The sequence below is a fragment of the Zingiber officinale genome, chromosome 8B, assembly GCF_018446385.1.
Source record: "Zingiber officinale cultivar Zhangliang chromosome 8B, Zo_v1.1, whole genome shotgun sequence".
NCBI lineage: Eukaryota > Viridiplantae > Streptophyta > Magnoliopsida > Zingiberales > Zingiberaceae > Zingiber > Zingiber officinale.
In genome coordinates this window covers 13828284-13854818 of record NC_056001.1, presented here as the reverse complement: position 1 = coordinate 13854818, position 26535 = coordinate 13828284, and the positions used below count along the sequence as shown (strand labels likewise).

Here is a 26535-nt window from a genome sequence, read left to right as displayed (position 1 = left end):
ATTTAAAAAAAAAATTAAGGAAATTATTTATTTTCCTGAAACAGGAGTTTTCCTGTTGAGTTAAATTCTGAGCCAACATACAGATGAAGTCATATTTTTTATTTTAAAATTATTTTTAATGTTTAATTTAATATAAAATGATAAATCTTATTTATATTAAGAATACACAATAAGTATTAGCATTTTTTCCATTATTCTATAATTTATTACTATATTATTATTAGTTTAACATATCTACCATTTGGTTATTATTGTCAAATAATTTAGTGTTATTTAATATAAGATTGTATTACTTAAAATATTCAACAATTATAAACTGTGTTTTCTTATTATTATTACCATTTCTTTAAAATAATTAATGTAAAATAGCTTATAAATTATTTAATAGTTATTACCGTTTTGTTTTTTTTGTTTAAATTATATTATTTTTAATATAAAAATTGTTTATGAAATCATATGCTGCTGTTCTTGACATCAGATTGAAGAAATAAATAATCTAAGTTTAAATTTGAAATATATTTGTAGAAGATGACATGTCATAGCTTGAGCAGAAGTCATTTTTCCTATGTTTAAATTATGTTTTCATCTATGATCAAAAATGTTTTGAATCAAAATTGTATCTCCTGAGAAGAACCTTGTAATTAGACCCCCTTGGTCCACTGGATTTTTACTTGCAGGAACTATAGCCTTTTCTGTCAACCAAATACCAGAAGTGCCAAAAACATTTTCTGGAAGTATTTTCCATGCAACAAATGGTAGGTTTTGTCTTATTAACTGTTTCTTTGCTGAACTCGTATTTGTCTCGTTTATACAGGTTTTTTTGAATGCTGAATTGCTTGCTGGATGGAATTTTTCTCAAGCCAATAATAATATTCAGGAGGTAAAAAATGATTCAGATTTGTAGAAAATGATAAATCTTTAGTAGTCCATTAGTGATACCTGGCTCCTAGTAGAAAATGACAAATTTTTCTTCCATGATTCAGATTTGTAGCTTTTCTATAGGATGCATTTTTCTTTTCATTTTTCTAATGTCACACGGGGTTCTGGACAAAGAATTTAGCATCTGATGAAACTGAGTGCTTATGGATTTTGCTTAATTAAGAGCAATGATAATTGCTTATATTACTTACCGTGATTTCCATGCAGAAAGAGCTTCCAACTTCCTGTCAGTTTTATTTTAGGCATTCTTCCACTATGTCTGTTGGAACTATTAGGGTAAGTTTTAAAAAGAGTGATACCATACTTCTCGCGCATTAGCTTTAATTGTAACTTCTAAGCTGTTTATAGCATGTGCATTATATTGTCAATTGTTTTTATATGCAATTCTAGATGAAAAAGCAAATTATAGCAATCACACATTTTAAGTTTTAATTTATAGGATGAAGCTGTTAGAGGCACCGTTAAATCTAGACTGATGGTGATTGTTTTCTTCATCAGATTATGGATTCTCATGGCTCCATTTGCTTGGCAGAGGATTATGCAAACATAAACACTGTCTGGGCGTCACTTATAGTTGAAGAATGTGTTAGATTAGGTTTGACTGTGAGTTTCAATTGCATCTTCATGCAAGCTTTGTTTAACTCTTGTATTGAATTAATTCTAAAACTTCTATCTTTATAGTACTTCTGTATAGCTCCAGGATCAAGATCATCTCCACTTGCAATTGCTGCTTGTCGTCATCCTTACACTACTTGTTTTTCATCTTATGACGAACGCTCACTAGCATTTCATGCTGTTGGGTATGCCAAAGGGTCTCACAAACCTGCTGTGGTCATAACATCATCTGGCACAGCTGTGTCAAATCTTCTTCCTGCGGTGAGAAATTAATTATGGTACTCTTGAAGTTTAATATTGAGATTATACTACAAAAATCTCAAGTTTTTCTCTCTCCAATATCTTTCAACTATAAATCTAGGTTTTGTTTTCCTTTTTGTTAAAATGTTTGTTCTCCCTTTGATGTTGCACTTCCAGCTTGCATTTTCTTTTCCTCATTTTTTGTTATATTTATCAGAGAACCTAAGGTCTGCTTCACATATTATATTATGCAGGTTGTGGAGGCTCATCATGATTTTACTCCTCTTATTTTATTAACAGCTGATCGCCCTCCAGAGCTACATGATGCAGGAGCAAACCAATCTATTGATCAGGTTCTGATTTTGTCTTTACACCTTCATTAGTCTTGGATTCGTCTCGCCATGCCACTTTAATTCATTTAGAAATTCCACAGGATCAAGTGTTTGAAAGCGCATGTGTGGCATACTTGCCTGGTAGCTTGATAGTTTGTCTCCTCCAGTTTTTTATTGTTTTGCTATTGGCAATTTTCATAAATGTGAAGCCCATTTTGTTTTCATTTAGTAAGTCAACATTGGTAAATGGGTCCCGGTGTAGCATCTGGTCTGAATGCTTTGATATTTAATATGGAATTATGAGTAATTGTTATGTTCAAAATCATGGTGTGAAATCTTGTATTGTACTTGGCAAAATGGTCAAAACATATTGTTCTGATGAATTACTAAAATTGGATACGGTGTACTGAGATAATGCCTCCTGTATCGCTGTGTCAATCATGTTGACCTCTTGTGTTGTTGTGTTAATTATGTTGACGAGTATTATTTCATGTGAACAACACTTGATACTCCTTGGCATGCTAAAAGTGACATTCCGAAAAGTGTCAGCTAGACCATCCATGTAGCGTATATTTCCTTATCTCTAAGAGATGTCCGAGGTGCATAATTGCATACCCCTAAATGAGTAACATCCTTTTATCAGAAAGTCAACTAAATTATGATAGCTCTCAACATCATGAAAAATTATCCTGGTCACAAAAGGTGATGCACTCATCTTTAGGGTGGTCAAATCCTGCTACTGTTGTGCTTATTACGTGTACCATGACTATTCACAACTTAGTGTATTAGGGGATTTGTAGTCTACACTAGGTCAATGCTATATTCTTGAGGGAATTCAAACCATCTATCATGGCTTGCACTTAATTTCTTTTGGGATTGGATGAAGCTCAATGCCTTACGGTTGGTGTGCAAGATGAATTCACTAATTAGTAGATACTAATGTCAATGTCTAATGGCTTGCATGATAGGAAAAAACTCTTTATCGTAGTCAAGTAATACTGCCAAATTTGTTTTTTGTTAAAAATGTAATTGAATGTAGGAAGAGAACATGAGGTTGCAAGGAGCACTTTTTTACGCTAACAAACGATATTTTAGCCATAAGGGTCTCAAGATAAATGAATGTGTTCCAAGTGGGTGTTGTATTGTGTCTTATTGTAGATCAAGAAACCATCAAAGTAAATTACAAGAAATTTTCCTATAAAGGTTTCACCCTTTCATCGGTGTACACCGATGGAATCCATTTTCACTGTTGACCATTTTAGAATTCATGTATCACCCATTCAAATTCCTTTAGGGGTGATGAATAATTTTATCCACATCATTAGTGATTTAATTTTCAGATAGCTTTTGGTTGAAAACTGCTAGTGGCAGAACTACACATTGTTAATCTTATTTTTATCAAAATATATGCATCTATCTCATTTTTTTTTTTTTTTCGTATGTGGTCTTTCTATGTATCTTTAGGTGAACCACTTTGGGAAGTTTGCAAAGTTTTTTGGTCTTCCTGCGGCAATGGATCAAGTTCCTGTGAGAATGATTCTCACAACTATTGACTCAGCCCTGCACTATGCAACTCAAGTGCCATTTGGTCCTGTTCATATTAATTGTCCCTTTAGAGAACCACTAGAAGATAGTCCAAAAGAATGGACAATAGACTGTTTAAAAGGATTAGACTCGTGGTTTGCAAAGACAGAACCATACACTAAGTACATCACTATGCAACTTCTCTTTGCATCCAATAATTGCAACTCCCAACTTGCTGAGGTTACAGCAATAATACAGAGGGCTGAGAGGGGACTACTCCTTATTGGTGCTATTGAGAATGAAGATGAAATTTTTGCATCATCTCTTTTGGTTAAACATTTATCATGGCCAGTTGTCTGTGATATCATGTCTGGTCTAAGATTGCGTAGAGTATTAAGTTCATTTTCTGAGATGAAGTTCTTATTTATTGATCATATGGATCATGCTCTATTGTCAGACTCGGTCAGGAGCTGGGCACATCCAGATGTAGTTCTTCAGGTACTTCTGTTCATCATTATTTTTCTCTGAATTTTATTGAATTTTCCCTTGGTGTATAGATACTGCTGATAATAGCTTCACACATGCATAAAGTGCATTTTCAAATGCCATATTCTGATATTCAGCATGTCACCATATGCATCTTTAAAGAAGACCTCAAAATTTCTAATTGTCATATGATTCTACGGTGCATAATTTTAGCTCATGCTCAACGAATGAAATGTCATTCTGTGTCGCTCGGCACAGATGGTTTTTTACCATTCCGCGGGGGAGGCGAAACTTGCACGTCACACGCGCCCGTCTTGAGCAGCAAGGATGCGTCGCCGCACGCTTCTGGTGCTTTCGGTGTCGCCGGAGGCGTCATGGGTACCTGAAGCATGACGGACGCCAGAGGCCTCGCGACGTGACGTTTCTGGTGGAGCCGAAAGCATCGTGGGACGTCACCAAACGCTTCCGGTACCGCCGAAGGCGTCGCCAGACGCCTCCGACACCGTCAGAGGCGTCTGCAGGGTATCGGAGTCATTGTGAGTGTGCGCGCGTCGCTGGTCGCGTCGGGGACGTTTAGGGTTTAGGTTTACTGTGCAAAATTAATATTATAACTTAAATAAATCAAACAATTCCTACTAAGTGTGATATTTGAAAGAGACTTTCATTAACCCTAATTAAATTATCCCAATAAAATGAAAAAAATATATTTAAAATTTTAAAAAATAATAATAAATTTTATTAAATAATATTCTGAAATTGTTTTTAATGTTTTAAATTAAATTTAAAAATTCTAAAAAATTTATAAAAATTCTAATAAATCAAATTTATATTCTGATATTTAAAAAAAAATTATTTTGTATTTTTTTACTATTTTAATGTTTAATTGATATTCTAATTTTTTTTATTATTTTAAATATATATTATTCAAATTATTAAATAAATAAATAAATAGTTAATTTATATAATTATTATATATAAAATAGTATTTTATATTAATTTATATAATTATGATTATTTAACCTGGACATTAGAGAACTATATTTAATTTTTTTTAACAATATTAAGTTGTTTAATAATTGAGAACTTATATAAAATCAATATACAACTTATTTTTAAATTATATACAATAAATATATTTATCTAATAATTACTATATATAAATAAATAAATACCGAATTCAAAAAATATCGGCACGGCATGTTACGATACTGAAACTGTATCATTCTAGTCTAGGACCGAAACCTTAGCACGGGTCGAGATTTTAAACCTTGCTTGTGTTGTCTGAGACTTGTTGGTTTTGCTTACTTTAAGTGGGTATTGCTGTTTATATTTTCACGCCCAAGTTCTGTGCACAAATAATTATATTTATCTATGTTTATGGGTGTATTGATTTAATATTGGGGTTCTGTTGTGCAACAATGACAGCTTGGAAGAAGAATTACAAGCAAAAGGATTAGCCAATTCCTAGAGTTTTGTTCTCCATCTTCATATATCTTGGTTGACAAATTCCCATGCCGCCATGACCCTTCACATATAGTGACTCACAGAGTTCAAAGCACCATTATTGAGTTTACTCACATTTTACAGAAGATTCAATTCCCAAGACAGGCTGGAAGATGGAGAACTTTTCTTAACAAATTGAATGCAGCAGTATGAATCTGCATCCTTTAAAAAAATTTTGAGTTCTATTTATTCAAAAGATCAGATATTTTATTTCTCAATCATGTTCAAGCTTAATCTTTTTTTAGGATTGTAGCCTGAAGCATATTATTAGATTATGTCCTTCTTCTTGCAAGATGATTGTGGACAAACGCTTAATTGCAAAGATTGTTTGTTGCATCCATATAATTGAATGTCAGTCGGTTGTTGCCATATATCATGTCATTAAGGATTGGTATGTAGATCCATCATACTGAGTTTGTGTACTATTAAAACCCTTCGCATTGCTTGCTTATATTAGAATACGTAACACCCTGAACTTTGTCAGGCCTGCACTTACCTATGAAAGCCAAATAATTATCTTAACAAATTTTTGGTGTTTGACATGGTGGTATTTGATGTCTATCATGGCCTCTTAGGTGACAAAATCAGGGCATGTGTTGTTTTATAGCTTCATTATCACTTCCCTAGTAATATTTTTAGGATTACTTTTTGAACTTGCAATGCATGTTTTATCATGGCCACAAAAGGACTTATGCTGCTTCTCTTGGACATAAATAACCAACTATATCTGTTATAATATTTCTTTTCATGCATCTCAGGTGATTATACTTTACTTAATAGTACTTTCAAGAGAAATTTCTTTATCTTCTTGGAATATGTTTGCAACGATGGTTTCTAATTCACATTCATTGTCACAGGTTGCACAGGAGATAGAATTTCAAATTTACTCAAAATGCTTTCTTACAGAGCCATATGTTGCACATGTAATTGGAGAAGTACTCAATGACGACACTTCCTTGTTTATAGGGAATAGCATGGTCATTAGAGACATAGACATGTATGGGAAAGGCTGGTTGAGTTCTATGAGCTATGATTATCAAACAGTATCAAATTTGGGCGTAGAGTTTCAGGGTTTTCGGGTGGCTGGAAACAGAGGTGCAAGTGGTATTGATGGAGTGCTTAGCACAGCTGTTGGTTTTGCAGTTGGATGTAACAAGCATGTAAGTAATTTATTTGATTGTTTGATTGCACCAACAGGACAAGGAGAAAACGAAATAAAGGAAACTCTTGTTGTACAATTGAGATAGGACTCTTTTCACTTCGAAAAAAGAGATCCATGTTATTCATTATCTAGAATAGCTAGAGGCAGAGGATATCACATGTTTCTCTACAGTCCTCAAGGCAAGGTTTAATATCTCATTCTTTGTCAGAGTTTCTTTGTTTGGCCAAACTAGGTCCTTTAGTGGTTGATCAGTATACATTTTGGTTTATAAATACTTCATTAACATTTTGGTTAGGTTGACTATATGTTAACATAAATTGAGTACATTCATGTGACTAAATAGCATACCAAAAGGGAAAATAAAATGCATGCAGCAATAATGATGTTGTCTATATAAATAGATAAGCAGAAATAAGACAGGGCACAAGAACCCGTCTCTAATGTAGTCCAAGTATCTTTGAGCATGACCTAAACTAAAAGAAAGTCCAACCTCAAGTAGTCCCTTCAACTTTGTAACCTGATAGATCAAAGGAAGTAGAGCTAAGCACAAAAGGGAATGTGCACGATATAATATCTCATGAAGGAAAAAAGAAACCATTCATCATAGCAAGATAATTCTCATGTTCTTTTTGCTCCAAATTATGGACAATTCATTCTCATTGATTGCTCTTTAATTCCTTTAGGTGTTTGTGATTAAATATCAAGGTAACTCTTCAATGCCCTTTCATAGTTATTTATCTCATATAAGGACAAAAGCCTTGTAATCACTGATAATGGAATAATACCTTAATTTAGATTACCCATTGCTTCCAACAATTGCAGCCTTAGCTTGTTGGTTAGTTTCCTAGAATTTCATTTTGCTTCCCCCAAGCTAAGAACGCTATACACATTCAATTTCAATTGTGATATTTTTTTTAGATCTACCTGTTTATTGTGCCTAAAAAAAGGAGGCAGAGAATGATTGATATTTTATGCATACATTCTGAATTTTTTCATGAAAGTACCTCCAAGGAACTTCTTGGTTGCTCCACAAGCCCGTTTCATGTTATGAAACAATGGTCTATATATTTTTTTCAATTAAATTAAAATTAGTGTAATTCTTAACATAAAGTATTTACTATCTTACTGTGGAACTTTCTGATCTTTCTATTTGTCTGTTGATGTTCAAGTTTGGTGTTGCAAGCCATGGTTCATGCTTGTTCAAGTTTGGTGTCCTCACTCCCCTCTAAAACCCTACATATTAAGGATGTAGTTACCGTTACAAAATTGTCTCCCCTAATAACTTCCCTCAATGAACTGGTTTGTATTTATGCTCATCATAGGAAGAACTAATTATGATTTCCAATTTACTCACTTTGATTTGAATTCCTTTTGGCATGGGAAAATGGTGCAAATAAAAACAACCCAATTTAAAATAAACTGATCCCATAATACATGCCGATTTAAGATATTTGTTTTCATCCTATTTTATTTCTACTTGGTTTAAAATATTATTTTGTTTGTTTCTGTTTTTTTTTTTTATTTCAAGCACACCTAGTTTATTTTTGCCTGAATATTATTAGAGGCACTTCATCTCATTGTTCTATTCATTCGAGTAAAATTACAACTTTTGGTTTGTATCTCTCACAACATCACCCACCAAATGCTTGTAAATTGTATTCCAATGAAATCACTAATTGAAGAACACAAATTTATCCTATCCTATGCCGCAAATACTTAAGATGCAATTGGCCCATCCACTACAATTGATTCTCTGCTTGAGGTGTACTTTTCCATTGTCTCACAAATCTAAACTTAATAGCTTCTTAGGGATTTAAGCTCAACTTGCTCAAATCCGACCTAGATTTGCTTATTTAATCTAATGGAAGCCCTAGTTGCTTTAATAGATAACTAATGAAGATGCTACCATTAAAAGTTAGTGAAATAAGCTATCTCCTCTTAGATTGATATGCTGTTTATATTGCTCTTGTTCAGGTACTTTGCTTGATTGGTGATGTATCTTTTCTTCATGATACAAATGGCTTGGCAATTCTTAATGAAAGGTGTTGACCTATCTATTCAAGAATAACAACTGATAGGCAATATTGTTTGAATATCATGAAAATCTCATTTAGTTCTGAAACCTTCCATTAAGTAGTTTCTATTCTTTAGGGTGACATGAATCCCATGAAACATGTTCTTTATTCCAAGTAGTAACTTAGACAATGATGCCTAAACAAAAATTATTTTTAATGGCTTAGAAGTATTCCTCAGATAGTTGGGAGATACATAGCTTGATGATGAAGATATTTAATGGCCTAGGAGTGGCACTGGCAATATGTAGCTTCACCTGCATATCTCCCTACCATAGACTATATATCCAAGGTAGTTACACTGCCATTGGTTGTATTTATCTAGCAGCGTAGTGTGTTGCCATGAAGATCAAATATCTTCAGTGCTATAAAATAAATTAAGGGTAGAGGTGGACGGAGTATGAAAGGCAACCTCGATGAGGTGGGAGAGGTATTATAGGCTGAAATCAACATATGATACCTGAAAATATCTGTGTAGTCATTGGACAACATTTATATTTATACCATTGCAATTATCCCGAGGTGGAGGTGGAGGCAGTAATGTGGTGGGATCAAACCATCATATAATAACCAGAAATATCTTTATAGTAATTACAAATCCATTATCCATATTTGATTATTTCTAACAATTGGATTTGGGTACCACTTAGTCACCTTTAGTTCTGAAATTGGGCAATCCATGTCTCTCAATCCACAATTGAACCAGCATTTTAAGCTCCGCTTGGAAATTTGATAGAATACTGATTCTCCCTTTTTTTCTTATTAGCCACCCCAATCAAAAATTTTCTTAATTGTATTTCTTCTTATAGGGTGAAGCGGAAACCCTTAACTGTTGTTGTAATAAACAATCATGGTGGTGGAATTTTCAGTCTTTTACCAGTTGCAGAAAGAGCTAATCCTGATGTACTGAACAAGTTCTTCTACACATGTCATAATATCTCAATAGAAAGACTCTGTACTGCCCATAGGTAATGCTTTGTATATTCTTTCTCAAAGTAACATCTAGTCTCTTACTCTGTTTCATCATTTAGTTGCTTACTTGTTCAGCTTATCAGTTGTTTGGTTTTGTAGTGTGAAACATTTTTTAGTGCGGACGATGTCTGAACTTCAAAATGCTTTATCCAAATCTCAGCATGAGCAGTATGATTGCGTGATTGAAGTCGAGAGTAGTATTGTGGAAAATGCCAATTTTCACAGGTTTTTTCCTGCCAAGATAGTCTCTTTTTTTAAAAAATAATATAATTATTTCCATTTTCAAAGGACTGAGATTTTGTGATTGTTTTCCCTTCAGAATAATAAATTTTTGTTAATGTTGTTGTAGAATAATAAACAAATTTTCTTCTGAAGCTGCAAATAAGACACTGAACTTCTTATTAACAAACATGGAAAATCGCCTCTTTACCCACAAAATCCACAAGGTGGAATACTCATTGTATAGGCAAGTCTGTTATGCATTTTCTTTTGTGCTTGCCCTTTATTATATTGATATTATATGTCTCTGATCATAGAATTAGATTGAGATCCTATGTTATGAATATTTTTTATGTTTGTGACAGAATCCAACTTTGTGCTCCACTGACTTCAAGTTTATTAAATGGTGAAATGGAGAGTTTCTTCCATGAAGGCTTTATCCTAAGAATATATTTGGACAATAATATTGTAGGATTGGGCGAGGTTTGTTATTAATTCCGAAGTTATTCTTATGTAAATATACTGACTCAAAAAATTAATTTCAATCAAACTATTGTCATGAGATTTTTGGGTGCTTCATACATACTCTCCCTTCACTGATAAACAATATTTTGTCATATCTTTCTACTTTTCATGTATATATGTTAGTCATCTTTCGCAATTAAAAGAAGAAAATAGGTTTTGTAAGGATATTTTTCTTTGACTAATGTTGTAATTATTTTACTTTTAATAATTTCAACAGGTTGCCCCAATTGAAATCCATGCAGAGGATCTTTTAGATGTCGAAGAGCAGTTAAGGTTCTTGGTGCATAAGTTGGTAGGATCAAACATAAGTTTTATTCCATTGCTCAGAGGCTCATTTTCTGAATGGATTTGGAGATCCTTAGCAATACCAGTTGTGTATACAAATATCTATATACCACATTTTTTTAGTACTATCTTGTTCTTGTTTTGTAAATACTCTTGTATTAATAATATTTTTATCCCAGGCCTCATCCATTTTTCCAAGTGTTAAGTGTGGATTGGAGATGGCTATCCTCAATACCCTGGCAATGAATGAAGCATCCAGTTTCTTTGATGTGATCTCTGGTTATGGGAGCTCCTCAGTTGAACCTCTGTTGGATGCAGATGGTAATGATGGTCCAAAACAGATAGAGATTTGTGCTCTCATTGATCATAGTGGTTCACCAAAAGAGATAGCTGATGTTGTGTACCAATTAGTTGACGAGGGTTTCAACACAATAAAACTGAAGGTACTATAAATTGATATCCAAATTTGAATAATAATAGTTGTGATCTTTAGCAAGAGATAATTTTACATTAGCAGTGTTTCCTATTGGTTTGAACAAAGTAATATATGAGACTGTTGTCTCAGCTAGTTGATGAGGTTTCTACCAGGTTTAATATCCTGTGTCATAAGGTAGTTTCAATCTTGACTGGAACAATATAATGTTGATGTTGTGTCATGTCATCACTCGACATGCATTGGCACATCCCTATAATGCCAAGATGAATTCAAATAACTTAAAATATAATTCAAATAACTTCAAATATAAGTCTATACCAATTAACAAAGTCTTTTATAGTAAAATTTCAGAACGAGAAGCTATAAAATATTTTAACTTTTGAAAATAAAACTATTACTAATCACACTATCTCAATTAGACAATTGTTTTTACTAAAACAATTTTACTTCAATGTGTGTCAAAATAAGTTCACATAAAATTTTACTTATATAATTTTTTTCTACTTGTTACTTCGTAACAAAAAAAAAGAATATAGTAATTAGATAATCAATTAAACAATTTTGGAGAAACAAGGTTAAAAAAAATAACAAACACATTACTTGATCTTTCTGCATAGAGATGTGTGTCATAGAGTCACTCGGGATGATATGATTGGAAGGTTGGCATTGGATTGACCACTCGTGCCGATCAATTAGGGGTTTGGATAATTTACTGAAATAATATATTTTAATTATGTAAGGTAGCATCGTGTTATGTAGCATTGCACAAGATTTCAACCCATGGTTTCTAAAGAAAAAAACTTACTGAAATGGTATGTTTTACCGAGTATTTTGCATCAGCATTTTAATTCCTATTGGTCTTAATTTTTAGGTGCACAATAGTTTGCTTATTTTATAGTATAAATGTCAAGCTATTCAATTTTGGTTTCCTTGTGAAAGACTGCCAACAGAATTAGCAGCCAGTCTATACTCCAAAATAATCTCAGATCAGGATAGTATGCCAGCACCTACCGTGTTCGAGGATTAATTGGAGAAATTGAACTCACAAAGAACATGGTGTGCCCATTTTACATCAGAGCATCACAAGGTTAGCTCTCAGCTCCTTGTCATCAAGGTTCACAAGAGAGGCCATGTAGAGGGGCGCAATTGCGAATCCAAGTCTATTGGAGTCAGTGCATACCTATGTGGCACAATGGAAGAGGCAATTGAAGAGAAAGAACCATATCATGTTTGCATACTTACTAGCTGAAATAGCATAATACTACTTGGCCTGATTGTACCAATAATAGCCTCTCTGCAATATTTACTGATTTGTTTTTCACGCCTAGCAAATTTGAATGTTTTACTATAGTTAGATGTCAAGAATGTGTGAAGTTCTACAGGTAGCACGAAGAAAAAATCCTCTGGAAGATGTAGAAGTCATCAGAGCCATCAGGCAAGTGGTTGGTTACAAAATCAACATCCGTGTTGATGCAAACCGGAAGTGGACATATGAGGAGGCATTGCAATTTGGATCTTGTGTAAAACATTTCAACTTGCAATTCATTGAGGTATGACATTGTCACAAACCCAAATTATAAAAATTGACAATTCCTGAGTATCAAAAGTGGTGTTCCTTTTGGAATTTGTTGGAGGTCCGATATAACAGTTTACTTTTACACAAAGGATAGATACCAATTAGGATTGGCCATCTTTTCAATCATCACTGCTCTTAGCAAGAATCAACATGACCAGAATGTGCGATGCTTCCTGTCTTATGTATAACCTAAGTCAAACTATCAGAATGCTGAAAGGGTATTTCTTCAATATTTTGTTAAATGTTGTTGCCTTACCATATGCCTTTTTGAGAGTCCATTATTCAGGAAGGAATTTGTTTTAATTATGGCTGCAATGTGGAAGATTAAGGAATGTTGCATGGGGTATACCATGAAATGTGGAAGATAACAAACATGCAAATCAGATGAATAAGTCATTGATCCATATACTGGATCAACGCCTGTGATTAAAAAATAATGAATTATAAGATTGCTAAAAGAGCGATTAATGTTCTTTATGAAATATCGCTTAATGATACTTCTCATTAGACCTATGAATACAACCCAACAACAGAAAACAAGAAGTATTTCTCATTCTTGATTTATCACAGTATTGCCTCCAAATAATAATTTGAGCATTCTATCTTTGTTCTTTCATTAATGTTGATAGCATGGACATGACCTTATAATTTTCCACCAACGGTGTAGTATATATACAACATGCATCAGCTTTGTTAAGAAGTCGGATCAAGTTTACTTATCTATAAACATAGAAGAAGAAGTAATAAGGTATGCATTGCCTCTGATGACTGCACGTGGTCTTTTACCACTGACAAAGCAAACATTATTTTGGTACAGACATAATAATATGGAAGCAAGCATACCCTATTTTTCTTTTTGAAGATTCTTAGAGAAATATCCAATTGATGCTAATGTAACAGAAATGTGTCTGTCATTCCCAGGCAATTAGATGAATCTTCTGATATGTTTGTCTTTTACCATAGACAAAGCAAACATAGCATTATTTTAGAACAGCATTGCAAAATGAAGGATAACAGAAGCAATAGCCCTCTATTTTTTTTTTTTTTTTTTGGAAATTGTTAGAAATGTTCAACTAATGTAACAGAAAAAGTGTGCCAATCTGCCATTCCCAGACAAGATGAATCTTTCTTCGACTACCATCCATTCTCTGATTTTTTTTATATGCCAATACTACATTTGGGGTGTATCTCTTTCTTCATTTTCTTCAGATAAAAACATACAATGTGGGATTGCAATGGCATTGCAAATTTTTCAATGTGGTTTTTTTTGTTATCAGGGAGGAATATTTGTAACTGTGCTTTGAGTATTCTTTTATATCTTCCAATCAATCACCTTCATTGTTTCAGGAACCTGTTAATAGGGAAATGGATATTCTCAAATTTTGCGATGAAAGCAGTCTGCCAGTAGCACTAGATGAGACAATTGACAATCTTAAGGGAGATCTCTTTCATGGACTTAAAAAGTTCGCTCATCCAGGAATTGTTGCTATTGTGAGTAAAACTTGGGGTAAAATGGAATTGTCTCATTGCATTAGTTGCATTATAATAGTCCATTTTGATTTCTCAGGTTATCAAACCGAGTGTTATTGGAGGATTTGAAAATGCAGCTACAGTAGCAAAGTGGGCTCAGTTGCATAAGAAGATAGCCATTGTCAGTAGCGCATTTGAAAGCAGTGTGAGTTTGTCGGTGTATATACAGTTTGCATATTATCTGGAGAGGCAGAATGCTGCAGTTTGCAAAATAGAGGGAAGGGAATTAAATGCAGCACTAGCCCATGGCCTTGGAACATATCGTTGGCTGAAGGAAGATGTAACTTCCAGTGGTATAGATATTTGCATGTCATCGGATAGGTACAGACTGGTAGCATCTGTCGAGAAAGCTGAGAATTTTTTAAAGCTTGTGCAAATCAATAAAGCAAATATTCAGAAAAGCTACTCCGAAGAACAAACTAGTGCTTATCAAACTGAAGTTGATGGAGAGTTTTTTAGCTGTTCATTCAAGTTTCTGAAAGTTGGTCAAAACCTAAATGTAAGAATATATGCACTATTATTTTTCAATAGATGAGCTGGTTTTTCATTAGAATAAGTATTTCCCTAATTATAGACAGAAAGAAAAGGTAAAGTGGGTAAAAATGTAGATTGTTTATATATCTAGTACCAAGATTTCTTGCTTCTAGTCATTTGTAACCCCATTTCCATTACTTGCCTCCTAAAGGTGTCATGGTAGTGGACACCTAGTATAATAACTTGCTTCAATGTTTTTTTGGTTATAATTATAATTTTTGTATCTCTTTCCCCTTTTCACTTATATCCCCCTTCCTCATTTCAGTTCTTTGACATGAGAATGTGACGTTTACTATGCTGGTCAAATGGAAAGTGTCTTTGGAATATCAACAAAAATAATCTAATGTACCTACCTTTGTGGAGGGGAACAGTTTGGTACAGGAAACTAGTATAATGTATACAATGAAACCATGCTGCATTTTATAAAATATTGAAAAATGAATACCCCATTTTTTGATGTACTTGGACATGACACGGTATACTAATATGTGCTGCATTTTATAAAATAATGACTACTTCATTTTTTGAAGTACTTGGACATGACACAGTATACTAATATTTGCTGCATTTTATAAAATAATGAATACTTCATTTTTTGAAGTGCTTGGACATGACCCAGTATCTTAGTATGAACAAAATCATACCCCGTCTTATAGCTATAATCCTAGTACACCATGAATGTCTTAACTTCTTGTCTTTATTAGAGTCGAGGTAAAAGCACACTTCTTCTATTGCCGTTGGTTCATTTAAGTTATTTCACTCCTTAGCGCCTTAAAGTCATGAAAAATTAGGTGAATAATGCTGGCAAGTCAGACTTCTACTCTTTGAGAGTATTTTAGTTGGATCTGCAGCTTCTATGCTTTTACAGTCCCATTTTTCTACTTTCATTCTTGACTTGGCATTGTACTTCATGTTTTCAGTTGGCAAATATTGTTGTTTTGTAATATTTAGTTAACACCACCAGATTTCCAGTTGTGACAATATTAATTGAAGTTCTTCCCCCAACATAATTACAGCTAAATGGTGTGTGCATTGATGCAGAATAGAACGGTTGTCTTTCTTCATGGCTTCTTGGGTACAAGTGAAGAGTGGATCCCAATTATAAGGAGTATATCAGCTAGCGTGCATTGCATTTCCATTGACCTACCTGGCCATGGGGAGTCAAAGTTACAATCACTAGTGGATAAGAGTTCTAAACAAAGATTGGATTTATCTGTTGAATCTGTTGCAAATATATTGCTAAAGTTGATCTCTGGTATCACTAGTGGAAAGGTCATTCTTGTTGGCTATTCAATGGGTGCCAGGATTGCATTAAACATGGCAGTCAAATACAAAGAAAAGGTATTCTAAGTATTTATTCTTCTTTCCGTTCCAAGCCTTGAGGACTGAAGTTAATGAAATCGTGAAGGTCATTGGAGCTGTCATAATCTCGGGAAGCCCAGGATTAAGAAATGAAACAACCAAAAGAATCCGTGTTGCCCAAGATGAAGCAAAGGCAAACTTTCTAGTGGAACATGGTTTGGAGTGCTTTCTGGATTTATGGTACTCTGGCATCCTATGGAGAAGGTTATTTCTTAGTAATGTATCACGGTAGAACAGTTAGATGATCACTTTATTTTGTCAGTATTTTAGTTTTGCTATTTCATGCTTCAGGTCAGTGTATAAAAAATGTGCATTATTCATACAGATCTGATCATACTATCAAAATTTATATAATCATTATAAAATTTTCTCTCCTCTCTTTCAAATATTTTGAATTTTTTGTTCGGACAGCAAAATGCATCATTCTATTGTGGCCAAATCTGAAATTTGTAGCAGCCATATTATTGTGCCCATTGCTCATTGAAAATGTATCATTATTGTTACATTTATAATGGATTTTGTTGAAATATGAGGAAAGACTTGTATGCTTATCTTAATTTTGTAAGCATATAATCAACAAATATTTCCTTCATTTTCAGCTTAAGGGGCCATCCTAACTTCAGCCATATTAAGAGCTCTCGCAGCAGGCATAAAGACATACAGGGTCTTGCAAATGTTCTATCGAGCTTAAGCGTTGGGAAGCAATTGTAAGCTTATCTTTTTCTAATTACCTAGAATTTTTTTCTAGCAAATATGATCCTACTTATTAACACTTAAATCTATGATGAAGAAATTAAATTAGATTTCTTATTTAACTCTATATATATCTCTACTCTCTTTAATGTATAAACTCAGTGAAGCATTGTACTGAATTTACCCTTGTTGATTGGAGAATTGTCAAAAGAATGCCCCATGTCTTTTTTAACCGATCATACCCATAGATCTGATTTGGGTAGGGTTTAATGCAAAAAATAAAAAAAGACACATCAGAGTCTGATGTGGTTGGTTTAGGGTTTTTGGCTCAAAGCTCACAATAGTGCAAATCCATAAAAATCCTGCTGTAATCTTTGCAAACCAGTCATTCTATGCCAATTCTCATAGCATAATGTCAATCAGCTTGCGCTCATAAATTTTCTTTTTTATTTCTATACCATTCTGAGCGCCATTGTCAAACTTGCAGTAAGATTACCCATAGACCTTTCATGTTTTCATTGATGTTCTGCTTTTGTCTCCAAATCCTATTGTAAGCCAATATGTAAATCGACCTGCAGTAAGATTTTCATAAATTTACACCATTAGTAACTTTGAAATACCCCACCCAAGCCTACCATAGTAAGCTTCAACGTGTCCAAAAATTATTATTTTTAGCCTTGAATACTTCTGCAAGCTGATTTACAAACAAACTTTCAATCATGCAATAACAAATTTAAGGTTATTATGGAGATTTGGTCATTTCCAATTATCAAGGGTATTCTCTGGTTAATTATGGTTTGGCCACGGATTAATTGCTAACTTGGAAATGATATCAGCTACAATTTACCAATTCTTGATAGGTCTTTGTGGGATGACTTGAAACACTTGCAAACGCCACTGCTCTTCATCGTGGGAGAAAAGGATACAAAGTTCCGGGAGATTGCACAGCAGATGTGCAGTGAAATCAAGAGAGGTTCCATAGCTGACCATCACCGGCAACGAAAGCTATTTGACACAATTGTCGTACCAGATTGTGGTCATGCTGTACATCTAGAGAATCCTCTTTGTGTGATCAATGCAGTGAGAAAATTTGTGGAAAGATGGGAGCAGAAATGATGCAGTTATGGGCTTATCGCACATTTATCGGCTATTTTTTTCCCGTTCTCGGATCTCATTATTTCTATAATAATCACAAAGATCAGTGTGGCCCATTTATAGCTAAAGAAATCGTGTAAAAGATGAGACATGAATTAATATGTCAGGGAGGGGAAAAAAAATGTACTGTGTATTTTTGTGAATGAAGCCGAAGTATAATGCTTTTGCTTTTCAGAGCCCTTTGTTAAAAATTCAAAATTTATCCTTAACAAATTCATTTTTCAATTGCTTACGACGCGCGAATTCTACCAAGAGCCCGTTTGTATTGAATGTGTATCTCAGGTGAATTGTACTCTGGACTTTTGGGCCAAACCACATTTAACGCGGTTGAACTCAATTAGCCCATTCTGCATGGATCCAATTGAATCTTGTCAGTACTTAAGGAACTCGGACCTAATTCCAGTTCAAATTAACATAATCTGTAGACTTGGACATATTCATTAACTTTAAAAAAACTTGTAATAAAATTGAAAGAAAAATTATGTGAACAATTTTATAATAAAAATTATTAATATAATATAATAAAATAATTAAGAATAATGACGAGTAAAGATTTGAACCGGTACCTACGAGGGCAAGTCCACGTAGCGGCACGTATTAACTTTAAATTTATATGTTTTTTTGGTAAATTGACAGCTGTACTATCAGTAGTTCCTTTACAACCAAGTGGAATTGTTTCAAGCCTCCCGGCTTATGGTGCAGGGCAATGGTGTTTCATTTTAAATATTTACCATTTGATACTTAATTACGACTTCTTTAATGGGGTAAGGGGAAGGGAGGAAAAGAGAGGGAATATAAAATTTATATTCTTGTATATGGGAGAGGGATGAATGATTAACGTAATATTATTTAAATATATAAAGTTATGAAAATACTTTTACTTTTAAAATTAGATATTGATTTAATTTTTAAACCAAGATAAAGATTAAAATAAAAAATATTTTAAGTTTCCTTTAAGTGTGAGAAAATCTTTCGTCAATTCATAGTGTTTATAGAAGATTTTTCGTTAGTAATATTGTCAATATTAAGATGTACGATTAAAAAGAATAATGATAATATATATTTTTATATAAAATAATTAAAAAATATTAATATACCTTAAATTTATTTTTTTTGAAGAAAAAATATATTAATATAATTTAATTTTATTAAAGATTGTTATTCTTCATTACATAGTAAAATAAATTTTATGAATGTTCACATTCCCTTATTTATCCTTTCCATCCTAAGAATAGGTAAGCTTTCTTTTCCTCCCAATTGAAGTATAAAGAAATGAAAAATAATATGTTTAAAGAAAGAATCTTATAAAAAAAAATTAAGATAAACACGTTTATCAGTCAAATAAATAAAATGATGGACTATAAATTTATACTATCTTTAAATATTTTTAATTAGGTTTATCATTCTTTGGAAATGAAGGATAAAAAATGTCACCTCTTTTCGTGGCCACCTTCCAAAATTTACTTTCTATTAACTTTGGCTTTTTACTGAACCCAATAGGTAACTATGGGAAATGATGAAATCATGTAGGTAAGTTGAAAAATAACAAAATCATGTATATTGTACTAATTTTACCCCTGTTATTGTTTTTAGTCAAATCGATTCTTTTACCCATTTCATCAACTGATTTCGATTAATTCATGTTCAAAAAATCATTGCTCTCAATATATTTGATCAAATTGATATTTGGAGGCATAAATATAATAATAAGAATTAGACAAATATATAGGAAATGATTTCATATCAATCAGAGATCATTTGCCAAAATAGGTTTTTTAAAAATCCATTATAAATAGTATTATTTTTAAAAATTAATTCGTGTTCAAACGAATACTGTGCTTAATATATTATGTGAAATTGATGTTGAAGACATTTATATAGTCAGGAGAATTAGGCGAATATATAGAGATCTAGTTTCATATTATTCCGATGTCTCTATGTCCATCAGTCGGTTTCGGCCAATTTCGACCAAAAACGGTTGATGGACCTAGACACTTCGGAATGACATGAAATCAATTCTTATGTGTTTGTCTAGTTCTCCTGATTATAAAAATACCCTCAAGTATTAATTTGATCCGATAAATTGAGAGCAATAATTTTTTGAACATGAAAACATGTTCGGAAAATTAATTCATGTTTAAAAAATTATTGCTCTCAATATATCAAGTCAAATTGATGTTTGAGGGCATTTTTATAATCAGGGGAACTAAACGAACACATAAGAATTGATTTCATATCATTCCGAGATCTCTAAGTCCATCTGCCCGCCCATCAACTGATTTTGATCGAAATCGACTGATGGATGGATTTTTCGAAAATCGATTCTACTATTTTTTTCCAATCGAATCAATTTTTGAAAAATTCATCCATCAACCGATTTTGGTTAAAATCGACTGATGGACCCAGAGACCTCATAATGACATGAAATCAATTCCTATGTATTCGTCTAGTTCTCCTGATTATAAAAATATCCTCAAATATCAATTTGATCTGATATATTGAAAGCAATGATTTTTAAACTATAGAGTGCTCGCAATGAAGTGAAACCATGTCAAATTGATGGACATAGAGTGCTCAGAATGAAGTGAAACCATATCCTATGAGTTCTTCTTGTTCTCCTGATTATATTCATGCTCTCTAACATAAATTTGACATAATATATTGAGAGCAATGATTTTTTTTAATATGAATTAGTTTTCGAACACATTTTCAGGTTTAAAAAATCATTACTTTCCATATATCATGTCAAATTGATGTTTGAGGGCATTTTTATAATCAAGAGAACTAGACGAACACATAGGAATTGATTTTATGTCATTCCGAGATCTCTAGGTCCATCAACCGATTTTGATCGAAATTAGCTGATGGATGGATTTTTTGAAAATCGATTCGATTGGAAAAAAATAAGTCAAATCGATTTCCAAACTATTTGAAAAATCCATTAGATTCGACTGATTTTTTTCCAATCGAATCGATTTTCGAAAAATCCATCCATTAGTCGATTTCAGTCAAAACTGGTTGATGGACAAGCTGATGGACCTAGAGATTTAGGAATGACATGAAAGTAATTCCTATGTGTTCCTCTAGTTCTTTTGATTATAAAAATACCCTCAAATATTAATTTGACCCAATATATTGAGAGCAATGATTTTTGAAATACGAAATAGTTTTTTGAACATATTTTCATATTCAAAAAATCATTGCTCTCAATATATCAGGTCAAATTAATATTTGAGTGTATTTTTATAATCAAGAGAACTAGACGAATACATAAGATGATAAGAATTAATTTCATGTCATTCCGAGATCTCTAGGTCCATTAGTCAATTTCGGCCAAACCTAGAGACCTCGGAATAATATGAAACTAAGTCTCTATGTGTTCTTCTAGTTCTCCTGACTATATAAATGTTCTGGTTCCTATCGGGAAGCTGAGAAGACGAACTTGTCGGAATGACGTGTCTAGAATATTGATCGCATCTCCATGACCCGGATGGTGAGCTGTCTCCTGTGTTGACCAAGTCGCCCGGAATCCTCTGGTCAACAACACCTGTAGCCATCGACCGGGTCGCCCCGGTCTCTGGTACCCCGATGCTCGAGGTGGATCCCTATAATGCATAAGCAGTCGGATAAATAAATAGTAGAATAATGACGTAAATGAGATATGAATACAGGGACGTACCCTGGCCCCCCGGGGGGCGCCCTCGGATGGATGGGTGAACTGATCGCGGTGTTGATCGGGTCGTCGTGGCCTTGACGAGTAGATAAAGGTCCACCAAATGAGTAGCTGGCTCTGGTGGCTCGAGCTTGAACGCGATATGGATCCGCAAGACAACGCGTGATCCAACTGAGCACTCGGACGGCGGCCAGAATACAACAGTGGCACGAAGGTCGGACACTCTATTGGCTCACAGGCCGAAATACAATAGCGGCTCGAAGGCCGAACATCATATTGGCTCGCAGGCCGGAATAGACAAATAGTACGATACCTGCGCATGCAGACGACGGCTGCCCGGAGGGTGATGGTGGTTGTCGCCGGAGGCGACGCCCGCGGGAGGCAGTGCCGACGACTGCTGGAGATGTCGGCGGCGGCATCTGTTGTCGCCGGAGGCAGTGGTGACGGTAGTCGCTGGAGGCGGCGAAGCTAGATGTCGGAGACGGCGGCTCTGGACACCGGAGGCAGCTGTAGCGATGGTCGCCCGAGGCGACGGCGTTGGTCGCCGGAGGCGGTTGCCGCTAAGGCGATGCTGGCCACTGGAGGCGGCGCCCGTTGGGGCGGCGCTGGCCGCTAGAGGCAGCACTGGCTGTGCTCCGAGGGCGGTGCCGGCGTGGAGAAAAGGCAGCCGGAGGTGTCTGCCGATGGAAGGAGAGGGAGAGAAAGGAAGGCTAGCAAGGGCGGCTGCCGGCGTAAGGAAGATCGGCGACAGAGGCATCCTGGACTGTGCGCGAGGTGCTACCTGTGATCCGAGGCGGTGCCAACGTGGAGTAGAGGCTCCTCCCTCACCTGCGAGCTTGGCGGCGGAGCAGGAACGTGCAACCCATGCCCCCTTTGCGGTGGGCGACGGCGGAAGCCAAAAACCCCCCCCCCCCCCCCCCCCCCCTAGCACAAGACGAACAGTGACTCCTTTAATGCAACAAACCCTCAACATGTGCAATGACGGAAATGCCCCTCTCCTTTCTCCTATTTCCTTTTGAGCCCCTCAACATATCCGCATCAGTCCTCAAATATCAATTTGACATAATATATTGAGTGCAGTGTTCATTTGAATAAGAATTAATTTTTTTAAAAAATAATACTATTCATGATGGATTTTAAAAAATCTATTTTGGAAAAAATCGTTTGATGGATAAACGATCTCTAATTGACATGAAATTAGTTCCTATATTCATCTAGTTCTTACGATTATATTCATGCCTCAAACATCAATTTGATCTAATATATTAAGAGCAATGATTTTTTAAACATAAAATTAGTTTTTCATCTTCAAAAAATTATTGCTCTCAATATATTAGGTCAAATTGATGTTTGAGTGCATGAATATAATCATAAGAACTAGAGGAACATATAAAAATTGGTTTCGTATAATTCTGAGATCTCTAGGTTTCGAAATCGACTAATCAACTAATTTTGATCGAAATCGATTTATGAAAAAAATAATTCAACTGATAAAAGAATGATTCGATTTGAAACAGTAACAAAAGTAAGGAGGTGTTTGGTTCTTTCTTAGGAATAGGAATCGGAATGTGAATCATAGTATTGTGAAATGAGAATGAGTATGAGCATAGATATCACTCTTAAAAGCAATATTTGATTAGTTGAATATTTTCTATCGGAATAAATTAAATTTTTTTTACCTTTAAAGGAAAATAAGAAAAAAAATTAGATGTGAGAGAAAAATATGATGAGAGAGAAAGTATGATGAGAGAGAAGTGTGATGGAAAGAATGAAGAGAGAGAAAGTGCGATGAGAGAAAATGAGGAAAGAGAGATGTGATGGGAGAAAGTATGATGATAGAAGATGAGAGAAAAAAATATGATGAGAGAGGATGAAGAGAGAGAAAGTGTAATAATAAAAAATGAGAAGAGAGAGTGTGATGGGAGAGATTGAGTAGAGAGAAAGCATGATGAGAGAGAAAATATGATAAGAGAGAAAGCGTGATGAGAAAAAATAGGAAAACGAATGTGATGAGAGAGATTGAGAAGAGAGAAAGTATGATGTAAAATATTGAAAATTAGCGAATAATGATAAGGGATTTTTTCGAAATTTTTAGAAATTTTTCGGGAATTTTTCGGAGCTCATATGGACAAGTTTACGGGGATAAAATAGGGCCCCGGGAAAAGCCTGTTTAGGCTACCTTGTTTTAGTGAGGAAAAGTTTTATTTTCCTTTTTCCTATTTCTTTTTCTTATTTTTTTTCTTTTCCCTCTGCTACCCGTTTCCTTCTTCCTGTTTTCCCCGCGAGCCGTGCCCTATTCACGCCGATTCCTCCTTTCCCTCTTCCTCTTAGCCGCTGCCCTAGCGCCGGCGCCGCCTCTTCTTTTCTCCTCTGCCCGACGCCGACGACGCCAGGGAACAGTGAGCCGGCGGCAAAGCATCTTTCTCTCCCTCTTCCTTTCTTCTTCCCTGTCTTCGCCACTGGGATCGGGACGCGACGCCACTGCCGCTGCCCTCTCCGGCCCTTCCTTCCGTGTGCCCTAGATTCACCACCGCCCACAGGAACCTCGGAGCCGATCGCTCCTCTTCTCGCCGACACTCAAGTTGTCGCGTGCCCTAGCCTCTCCACCGTCGCATACTTTCCTTTCCTTTCTTCCCCTCTGCCCTAGCCTCCAGGCCGTGCCCTAGTTCCTGGTTGCTGCCCCTCTTCAGAGCCGCCGGCCATAGAGCCCGACGCCAACAGTAAGTGCATCCGGCAGAAGGGTTGAAGGTGAAGGCTTAAGGTTTGTGTTTTCAAATTTGGTACTCTGGTTCTTGTCATGCTGTGAGCAATACTTGGGTTGGGTGGAAGGCTATGCTAACTACGGATTATGGTTTCTAATTATAGATTCATTGCGACGATGGTGTATTTTGTTTCAGCGGCTGCCCTTATTCCGACAGGAACCACCTGTTGTGGACCAACAGAAGAGACTTTGGTGTTGAGGTAAGGAATAGAGTTTTGATTTTTGTTTTAGATCATGATGTAATCTAGATTATGTGATTACGTTGTTGTGAGGGATTATAATTGTTGCAAGTTCTAATTTGTATGAACTAGTTATGAAATGATTGAGGAGTTGATGATCCAATTAAGGTTTAAAATTGGATTTGGATTTAGGTTAGCTTCTCGGGAATTTGATTTATCTAATTAAGAAATATGTAATTAGCTAAATCTGTATATCGTGTTGTTACAGGACTGTGATTCGAGACTGGCGTCTCGACATCGGATTGGTTCGATTCGATCTATATCGGAGGCGGGTACCTCTTGACTTATCTTTTATGATATTGTCTTTGGATATACATAGTATTTTATAACTACAAGCAATGAACATGTTTGTCTTTGGTATGTCACTGTTTGATATCCATAGCATGTTAGGTTTATCGCCTGTGACGTATCCGTGCTTATATCATGTGATTTATTGCCATGAGTACAGTATTACCATGAGTATCTTAGTTTCTAGAATAAGTGACATACCATGTTTTACTGAGGTTAGGACTAGGTTCTGGACTTTTGGTTTCAGTCATGTGTATCGAGATTATCTGATACTTAGGTTTTATGCCATGACTGGCTTGTGTACCTCTATTTGTATATCATATATGATTCGTGTACCTAGACCTTGATTCTTGATATGTGCATATTGTTGGTACATATATTATGGAAGAGGGATATGTTTAGGATCTAGGTTGTTATACCTTAGAGGACTTGTATACCCTAGATCCGTGGATTTGACCTACTGATACTGTGGTACCCATATTATTTATATATGGATTTTTCTATGCTGATCAGGATATACCATACTTGTTATATTCGGGACATATGTTTTGATATTCTATCTGACCTATGTACTCTAGATTTTGGTATGTGACCATCGCTTTTACAGTACCCATTTTGTATATATGGATATGGTTATGTTGATCAGTTTTTATTATGCATAGTGACATGCATCATGATTGCATGCTGTGCGATTGTCGGCTCCACTATGGTTGAGCCCATCGCCAGTTACATGTACTGCACACACCCCCACTCATGATTTAGTGGTATATCAGGCAGGTGTGTGGCGGTTCTGCTGTTTGGCTCCGTTGGTCATATGACCCAGCGTGGTAGCCGTGATCGATTCCTTCTGTTTAGCTCACGGCATTTAGTGTAGCAGTAGTGGCCGTGACAGTGGACTCTGTTGCTCCGTTGGTCGGTGACTCGGTGGTAGCCGTGAGATACCTCCCGTCGTCGTGTATCGGGAGTTGAGAGCATTGAGCTCCCCATTTATGATTTGGGGTCACGGGACGAGTACTCCGACAGCATCCGTCCACTCGGTCACTCATCGAGAGCAGTGACGAGTCATAGCCATACCCACTCGGTCTCGCCATTTGTGTGTGAGAGGATCGACCGGGGTGACCAGACGCATCATTAGCATCATATGCATTGATGTATTTATATTATTGTGATTGTGTTTCTGCGTTTAGTTCTGCGTTTTGTTGAATCATACCTTTGACCGCATCTGAGGATTATTGACACTTCGGTTTGGCGACCCTTTTATGCGGATAGGAGTTCTGGTGAGTCTGACTTCCTCGGTTACCTTTCGGTTTTGTATCCCATATATGATTAGGAAGTCGTATTCCATGTTTATTCTTGTTAGATATATCTTACTACTAATGTCCATTGGTATTCATTGAGTTGTTGAACTCACCCC

The 26535-nt window shown here is 35.2% G+C and overlaps 1 protein-coding gene across 6 annotated transcripts in view; it reads left to right on the top strand.

The window, feature by feature from the left end:
• Window positions 1-18334, top strand: part of LOC122017478 (protein PHYLLO, chloroplastic-like) — a 46749-nt gene extending 28415 nt beyond the window's left edge. For 4 of the 6 annotated variants that reach the window (XM_042575108.1, XM_042575104.1, XM_042575107.1 and 1 more), the window contains 22 exons: window positions 815-880; window positions 1147-1215; window positions 1438-1542; window positions 1621-1815; window positions 2049-2147; window positions 3591-4148; window positions 5562-5786; window positions 6497-6799; window positions 8776-8843; window positions 9683-9841; window positions 9945-10070; window positions 10195-10311; window positions 10430-10547; window positions 10807-10959; window positions 11054-11317; window positions 12693-12860; window positions 14234-14377; window positions 14454-14915; window positions 15992-16291; window positions 16359-16516; window positions 16912-17019; window positions 17866-18334. In XM_042575108.1, the coding sequence (XP_042431042.1) occupies window positions 815-880; window positions 1147-1215; window positions 1438-1542; window positions 1621-1815; window positions 2049-2147; window positions 3591-4148; window positions 5562-5786; window positions 6497-6799; window positions 8776-8843; window positions 9683-9841; window positions 9945-10070; window positions 10195-10311; window positions 10430-10547; window positions 10807-10959; window positions 11054-11317; window positions 12693-12860; window positions 14234-14377; window positions 14454-14915; window positions 15992-16291; window positions 16359-16516; window positions 16912-17019; window positions 17866-18121 (4221 nt within the window). In that variant the 3' untranslated portion in view covers window positions 18122-18334. Of the gene's footprint in view, window positions 1-814; window positions 881-1146; window positions 1216-1437; window positions 1543-1620; window positions 1816-2048; window positions 2148-3590; window positions 4149-5561; window positions 5787-6496; window positions 6800-8775; window positions 8844-9682; window positions 9842-9944; window positions 10071-10194; window positions 10312-10429; window positions 10548-10806; window positions 10960-11053; window positions 11318-12692; window positions 12861-14233; window positions 14378-14453; window positions 14916-15991; window positions 16292-16358; window positions 16517-16911; window positions 17020-17865 lie in introns of those variants that run through there. The other 2 variants (XM_042575105.1, XM_042575110.1) reach the window with 2 other exon arrangements.
• Window positions 18335-26535: the final 8201 nt, after the last annotated feature.